At 32.7% G+C, this 8,432-nt stretch overlaps 1 protein-coding gene across 1 annotated transcript; it reads left to right on the top strand.

Moving 5' to 3' along the window:
- The first annotated feature begins 245 nt into the window (after positions 1 to 245).
- On the top strand, positions 246 to 8,208 carry LOC139507644 (uncharacterized). Its single transcript, XM_071295835.1, has 8 exons — positions 246 to 868; positions 2,238 to 2,292; positions 2,801 to 3,268; positions 3,754 to 3,941; positions 4,581 to 4,872; positions 5,429 to 5,555; positions 5,983 to 6,113; positions 7,032 to 8,208. Exons 2-8 carry the CDS (start codon positions 2,287 to 2,289, stop codon positions 8,199 to 8,201), a joined length of 2,382 nt encoding a protein of 793 aa, XP_071151936.1. The 5' UTR covers positions 246 to 868; positions 2,238 to 2,286; the 3' UTR covers positions 8,202 to 8,208.
- Positions 8,209 to 8,432: the final 224 nt, after the last annotated feature.

Genomic DNA, 8,432 nt, shown 5'->3' with positions numbered 1-8,432 from the left:
CTCAAAAACATTTCTCTAACAATTTATACACATATTATTACTGTTCCGAAATTAAAATTAAACACATTGTACTTTTAAACAATCTCATTAAAATCCGATGTTCTGATACGCTACCCTCCACTAACATCTGAACCAACTCGATATTGGGTCATGTCCCGACGACCTTTGTAATGGCCAATCAGAAAGCGTCTGGCAAAATCCTGCCAGGCAGTTCGGGATTATTAGAAATTTATGTTTGATCGATCGGGTCCGAGAGCAACCGAAGAGAACAGTAACAATGGCGGCGCCCATGTCTGAGAAGTTAACTCCAAGAAAAACATACTTACTGGGAAATATTTGCGTTGTCTGTGGATTTTCTTTCATTCAGAAAGTAAAGGAAGCCAACGGAATAGAAGTTGAACATAAATATTTTGATAGGAAGTTAAAACTAAGCGAGGAGCGGAGGAAAAATATTAACAATGTTGTCGGATTCGAGTGTAAAGGTGAGGGTGTATGCCAGAAATGTTATCGTTCTGTTGAAAAGGTGTTAAAAACGGAAAAAGAGTCAACAGATTTAAAAGGAAAATTAAGACAATCGACAAAGACTGTAGAAAATACTCTACTTGTGTCAGTTCCTTCCCCCAAACGTGTGTCAATTTCAAAAAGAATGCTACGTAGTCCAGCCAGTTTTCAGCCAAGTAAAAAGTCAGACATTGTACCAATAACCACCATGCCATTCAATGACATTACCAATACACCAAATGAAGTAAGGTCCTTACCACAGATTTTACCAAAACCAACACAACAGAAATTGACTGAACCAAGCAAAAAGCCTGCAAGACGATCACTTGATCAGTCATTTTCACCCAGTTTCACAGGAGAAGTTGAGGTAATTATCTGTTTATTTGATTGTTATGTTATTGTTATGTTTATTACTTTTAGATTATTTGCACACTGTACATGTGATAGTACGTACATCAATCATTAGTCCAAATAATTATGACATCTGACAATTAAGGCTATTTAAAAAAAAATTCTGGGACGGCTTCCTTCGTAGGAAGGTGTCCCCGAAAAAAATTAAATAGCCTTGCCTGCCAGACGTTATAATTATTTGGACTAATCAATCAACTGTCATTGCAGTTAGCAGGACTTACTGGCCAGGCTTGCATAATTACATTTGGGCCTGAAAGAATTGCTTTTACATGCCAACAGTTCTAGTTGGATTATAATGAGAGTAAATATTATTCTTCAAAATTTCAAACTTTCCAACAATCAGACAAATATCAGTGGCGGAGCCAAAACTTTTCATAAGGCAAAATGTAAAGGGGGGGGGGGGGGGGCATTCTCCAGGTATGCTTCGATGATTTCCTATATAATCGCCCAAATTTTTCCAATGAAAAGGAAGGGGGCACCAGCCCCCCTCCCCCTGGATCAGCCTATGTATATACCTGTTGGAGTAAAAATTGTAACTGTCAAATTTAACACTAAAAATATTGAAAATTTTATGATGGGTTTTGGTTTAAATTGATTCTGCAATTTAAATCAGATTATAAATATATGGTCAATAATACCAAATGATTAGTATTTTAATTCCTGTCACTATCATGACTATCTGACCATCACATGTACATGTACTAATAAATCAAAATGAATGTTACAGATTTAGTTAATTGTTTCGATACAAATTTATGACAGAGTGACAGAGACTATATTATTTATATACATTTATATAATGTATGTTTAGGCACAGCCCATTTGATTTTTTTTAAGGGGGGGAGGGGGGTTAGAAAAAAAATCTTGGCACTAAAAAAGTATTTGGCAGCATTGGATTGATTTTGCCCACATTTTGCCAATCAACTGATCAACATGATAAAAAAAAATCCGAAATAAATTTTCTACATTGAACATAATTTATATGGAAAAAATAATCTGGTCCTCATGAAAAGTCCATGGAAAGTCAAATGGTCCTAACCTTATTAAATAGACAGTACATTTTTTGGCAGTTTAAAATCTTTACCTTTTTTTTGCTGTATAAATTAATATTTTGACATGTTAAACATTGTTAAAGGATAGTGTAATTAACTAAGAGAATTTTGAGGGGAACTAATTATATTGTGTAAATGTACAAGTTTATATTTAACATGATTGCGACTCAATGACTCAGTCACTTATTATCTCAATTAAAATTTTATTTATAGTTTTATTTTTATTTATAGTTATTTCAATTGTTTGCATGATGTTTGAATGCATTTTTTCAGATGTTATTGTTGATATGTAGCAGAAGAAACCCGAAGTGATATAGAAATTATGAAGGTAAATGGTACTAAATATTTTGTTCCTTGAATAAGGTTGTTGTTTGTAATCTTCCAAAACTCAGTTCAGACGTTTCCAATCAGATACGTTCCAGTTTGACATAAATGCTTTCATATATTGTGTACATGTACCAATATATAAATAAGGAGATGTGGTATGATTGCCAATTCAAAGACGCTCAATGATACAAAAGATTTTTTTAGTTGATAGTACATACTTTCTCGCTACATTTATCATGTTTATGAAATTTCATATTGAGTAAAATATACACAATGAGTTAAGTGAAGTCATATACTGTAACATATAAATGAAAAAATATTTTAGTCAGCAAGGTCACTGGACCTGCTGGATAAGCATATATATATTTTTACTTTAACAAATTTATTGGATTTTTTTTTAATATTAGTATCAGTATAAACTTATATACATTTTTTTTCTCACTTTGCTGTTGGTTCAAATGGATTGATGTCTGACAACATAGTTTATTTATACATTTTTTATTTGTTAGGTTACAATTTCCTATCCAAGTGGGAAAAGGACAGAGCTAATTGTAAATGAAATCCACACAAAAATTTGTAAAGCCATATTTAAATCGGAAAATGTTGAAAAGGCTATCCTTGATATATTAGTTAATTCCAACCCAGACGATGTTGTTACAGCTGCAGCTAAAGTTGTGAAGTCAGAATCCAAAAACCTGTGTAAAAGGCATTCAGGATCTGTGCTACAGAATAAGGACCACCAGAGTTTTATGACATTTACATGGGATAAATTCCATAAAGAATTAGAAATAAGAGCTCCAAATGTGATTAAAGTGGTTTCAGCCATAGTTAGTGACATACCATTGACGCCAAGTGACAAGAAACATATGAACTTATTGCATACAATCGCTTCTGGGTTTCACGGCCGAAATCAAGAGATGTCTATGCTTCATTACTGCATTGCATTTGTACTTGTCCATGGTGGATGTACACTTAGGGTAAGTCTTATTTCTACTAGAAATATTTTACTAGGAAGTATTGTAACATGTGTCCATGGTGTCATGCATAATAAAATAAAAAATATCATTCCATTTTCTTAAAATGGCATGTATTTTTATTGCAATTTTTTTCATTAAAGATGATTCATTATTTTACATGAATCTATCATTCATGCATTTGTAAATATATATATACAAAAATTATTTGTGCAGGTGAATTTAAAGTTAATTTAGCAGGTACTTCCTTCCAGTAGCTATGGCACAGGCAATATCACAGTGTTCAGGTGTAAATGACACTCAAACCAACTGTTGGGCCAGTCTGGCATATTGTTGGATATTGTGACATACATGTATAAGCTGATTTTTCCGACCATATACTGTACTGTACCAAATTATGTACTTTAGCATAGATTCTGTTAGTGTTACAAATTATTTTTCAGGATCACATGCATTGTTTAAAATAGAAAATCCTTTAACCTTTTCAGGACATTCAACGACTTTCCAAAATTGGACTCTGTGTTAGCCCTGGCTCTGTACATAATAAGCTGACATCTTGGATAGACAATTTAGATGAAGACATACTTAAAATGAAGGAAGGATGGGCAAGAGGAGAAAATGTAAAGTATCAGTTGGTTGGTGACAATTGGGACAGGAACATCCTTCCTGCATTTAGGTACTGTCAAAATAAAATATAGTCTGGCATGGACTGTAATTGTTTCCTGCTACACACCATACCATATTCTTTTATTGCCTATCATAACGTTCACTTATGAACTGTAAAAAATGAAACGGTCAACTTAACAGTTTGCAACCAAAGCACCTCCTTCCATTGTCTTAATCTTACAATTAACCTTATAAATAGTGACCATCTGACGATAGAAAACAAGTATTGCTAACTTTTCTTATTCAAATCCCTCTAAAAAAGCCTATATGATGATAATAGGCTGCATGGCATCTCACTGACTTAATCATGTTAATACAAATGAAGAAAACTTGTGAGACAAATTTATAAACTTTAGGTTTACATATATATCATGTATATGCACCCTAATTTTGTATTGCTACATGTACATGTATATAGCAGGAAAGAAGACTGGTTTTTTTTGCCTGAATTAAAATTTATTAACTGCATCTACATGTACTATTACCCAGTAAGTGGTGACAGTCTGCATGTTGTCGTATTATATATGAAAAAATAATCAAAATATCACAATTTAGAATTTAAATAGAATTGTCCATCTAACATTTGTCTAAATGAATACTATCTGTCTACATGTACATGACTTTATGTTTTGTTTTTTTTCTGTTGTAGAACATCACAGCAGAAGACACTTTCCCTACATTTATTTAATGTTGTGGCTGTTGTTGACAGGGTAATTCCCACTCAAACAGGACATGCAGGAAATGATGTAGAGCCTGATCTTGATATAGAGAAATTTCTGCCATCAGTTGAGGAACAGCAAATCTTGATGGATGAACTTGTGTTTATTTTTGCTACCTCCATTATCATTAACATTCCTCAAATGAAAAAAGAGTTCTACAAAGTTTACCCTAAACATAAGACACATGATTATAGTGCACAGGCAGGAATGAAAACAAAACAGGTAAATACTTTCATGAAATCTGAGATAATGTAAAAAAAATGTACAGCCTTGCATGTATTTTTCTCAGAATGATTGAAAAATCAACGTCATTCATTAGTCACAAATATATGTTTATGAAAACATTTGGTTTCTGAACATTGACTTCAGTGTTTATAAGCAAATGGATCTCTAAGAAATTTAATCACATGGTTCAATACCACAAAACAAATGTTTGGATTGATTTGGGGGGCTATGGTCCCAACCTTTTAGGAATTTATGGCCAGAATGGGACCAAAATGTGTATTTGTCTAGTTTCCTGATAAAAACTTATAAGTGTATGGATCTCTCTGAAATTGTACCACAAGGTTCCATACCTGGATACACATATGGTATCTATTCAGAATGTTCACTCAGAGTACCATGTAATATTTTAAGACCTTAAATCTTAATCAGTTTAAACGGTCAAGAGCTTTTTGTACAAAAAACAACTAAAACTACATGTAATTAAACATGTTTAAATATACATGGTATGCAAAACGTTGTTTTACATTCTTTTAATTTTAGTTTTATTTTGTAGTATCCACTTGGATTATTTGACACCAATGAGACAAAAACAGCTGAGGTAATACACCTTCTTAGAGATCTGCAGACAAAATATGTACCATACCATGATGAGGAAATAGTTGAACCTGTCTTTTTTGGGGGTAATGAACATATTGTCTTTATTTTGATTTTAAGATTTTAAAAAATTGTCTTTGTATGGCCTGCAACAATGAGCATAACCCATACCACAAAGTCAGCCACACCACTTTCAGCACTATTGGCGATTCCTTTGTGTTGACAAGCTAATGATTCAGTATTTCGACTACTATGACCATTTAGCAACTAAGGGAGGCCAGGTATTTATAAACACTTTCGGTACTGTTTTATAATGGATATACTGTAGAATAATCTAATCTTGCATAAAGATGCATATTTTGTAATTTGGTCAACACTTTTTATTTGTAAAGTACTAAATAAACAAACCATTACATATATAATCATAATTAGATATTTGTACAAGTGAACCGCTTTGAACATTGTAGTTTATACATGTACTAACTATATTATTATTAATTGCATACTTTACAGGAGATAGGTTGACAGATGAACGAATCCAATGCGCCCAACAAGCAATGTTAAATGAAGAAACAAAAACATCCCGCCTTGAAGGCTTCATTTCCAAAATAGAAGATTTTCATCGCCTCATGAATTTTTTAGAGGTAATTTAAACTACGCTATATAATAACAACAATGTTTCTATTTATAGCCAAAAACAAAACTATTAGATCATTTGAACCAAAGGTTAGAGTGATCTGTTACAGCTGCTTCATCCATTTGTCAATTGTGACAAATTCTATTATCAATGCATCACAACTTAAATATAGGACAGATAAATACCAGATAAAATTCAAAATATGATATTTCATTGTATTTTGGGGGAAATAAAATTAAGAAAGAAAATGGGGAATGTGTCAAAGCGACAACAACCAGACCATAGAGCAGACAACAGCGGAAGGCCCCCAATGGGTCTTCAATGTAGCAAAAAACTCCCGCACCTGGAGGTGTCCTTCAGCTGGCCCCTTAAAAAATATGTATACTAGTTCAGTGATAATGGAAGTCATACTTAACTCCAAATTATACACAAGAAACTAAAATTAAAAATCATATACAAGAGTAACAAAGGCCAGAGGCTCCAGACTTGGGACAGGCGCAAAATTGTGGCGGGATTAAACATGTTTATGAGATCTCAACCCTCCCCCTATTCCTCTAGCCAATGTAGTAAAGTAAATCCACTTAAAAAAAAAAATATTATCTCCTCATTTTTGAAATTAGTGCACGTAATATTAGATTAATTAAGCAGTATTATAAAACAATATTGCTTACTGGTAGGTGCTCAAATAACAGATTGTATTTGACATTATATCTTCTATTTATATTGTTTTTATTATGATGAAAAGAATTACCGTAATAGGTGCCAAAAAGGCGTAATTGGTGTACAAGTTCAAGTAAAAATTGTGTCGACATGTTTTGGTTGTATCTTGGTTCTACAAAGCTTTTCACTCAAATTAGTGATCTCATTAAAAATCAGTAAATAAATAATCAGTGACATTTTTATAAATGAATAAGTTTACTTGTAGGCAATCTGCAGGCTTACATACAACATAGACTCAGCTGGAGACAGAGGGACTGCACACTATTTCAGGAATCTCCTTAATGCCAGGAATGTGAAGGGTGAAGTCCGTAATGCATACCGACCATACAGACTCTTATATTATACAATTTTGGATGCTATGAGTTGTGTTTTATTTCTTCAAAAATTTGACAAAGGCTTTGATGACCAAATACCATTACCAGATGGTTTTTCAAATTTTTCATCAGATGAAAAAATCAACTGGCTTAATAATATATGCAAGGACATTTTAGAGACAAATTTCTTTGAGTCTGACAATGACATAATGAAAGAGTTGAGAGAAATATTAACAGATGACACTCATCCTGAGAACTATTACCTTTCCAACATACATGAAGGCGACGGCAGAGTAAAATGTCATTATTGTGAAAAAACATATGCATATGTTGGTTCTCTTAAAGCTCATGAGGAAAGTGTTCATAATGCAAAACCTCCGCCTATAAAAAGTGCTAATACTAAAGTAAGTGATGAAGTTGGACACTACTGTCGTCTTCTTTTTAAACTGACATTGCTTCACAAGAATTTGGATTCAGCAGTTGATATGGCTGACGGTAAACGCAGTGTTCGTTCTGCAAAATATGAATTACCAATATATGTGAAAACACATAAAACCAAATATGCTATTGGTTCAATCCATTTAATCGCTTTAAAAGAGGGAATTTTGAAAAGCGATCAGCAAGAGCGATTTATTGCAAATAGGTGTATTAATCTACAGGGAGGAAAAAATAATAATATGGCACTAGATGAGTATGTGGAATTATTAAACAGATATACCAAAAATGCCAGCTCTGGTTTTCAGACTAAAGAAAGTATAATCCTCCACTCCAAAGAATTTCCAAACATCATAAATTTTGTGCAACATTTCGATTCATTCTGTAACGTGTCTGTTCGAAAGGGATTTCATCATCTTCCCTCATATGCTGAAGATGTGAAAAAAATAGTAAATGAACTTATTGATATGAAGGCATTCAGTTGTGTAGAGGACAGAAAACTCAAATGCAAGGCTGTAATAGTAAACAAAGATATATTTGATGATTGCTTTAAAAGTTTTGGTACTCTTGTTCAAAGACACAAACCAATAGTTGCATTTCATCGTCTTAGAAATAAACACATTTAATGTTAAATGCTTCAGTTTCATATCTCAGAAAATGTATATATTTATATAAATAAGAAGATGTGGTATGAGTGCCAATGAGATAACTCTCCATCCAAGTCACAATGTCATAAAAGTTTAAAATATATATTTGAGCAAATGTAGTAAATTCAGAAATTATGTTTGGTTTCTAGTTACTTTTGCGAACCTTTAAAAATCTATGGCAAGATTAATTAAATGTGATTTCTGTACATG

The sequence above is a fragment of the Mytilus edulis genome, unplaced genomic scaffold, assembly GCF_963676685.1.
Source record: "Mytilus edulis unplaced genomic scaffold, xbMytEdul2.2 SCAFFOLD_115, whole genome shotgun sequence".
In the NCBI taxonomy this organism is placed as follows: Eukaryota; Metazoa; Mollusca; class Bivalvia; order Mytilida; family Mytilidae; genus Mytilus; species Mytilus edulis.
The sequence above is the reverse complement of the archived record's forward strand: the minus strand, read 5'-3'. Positions and strand labels throughout refer to the sequence as shown.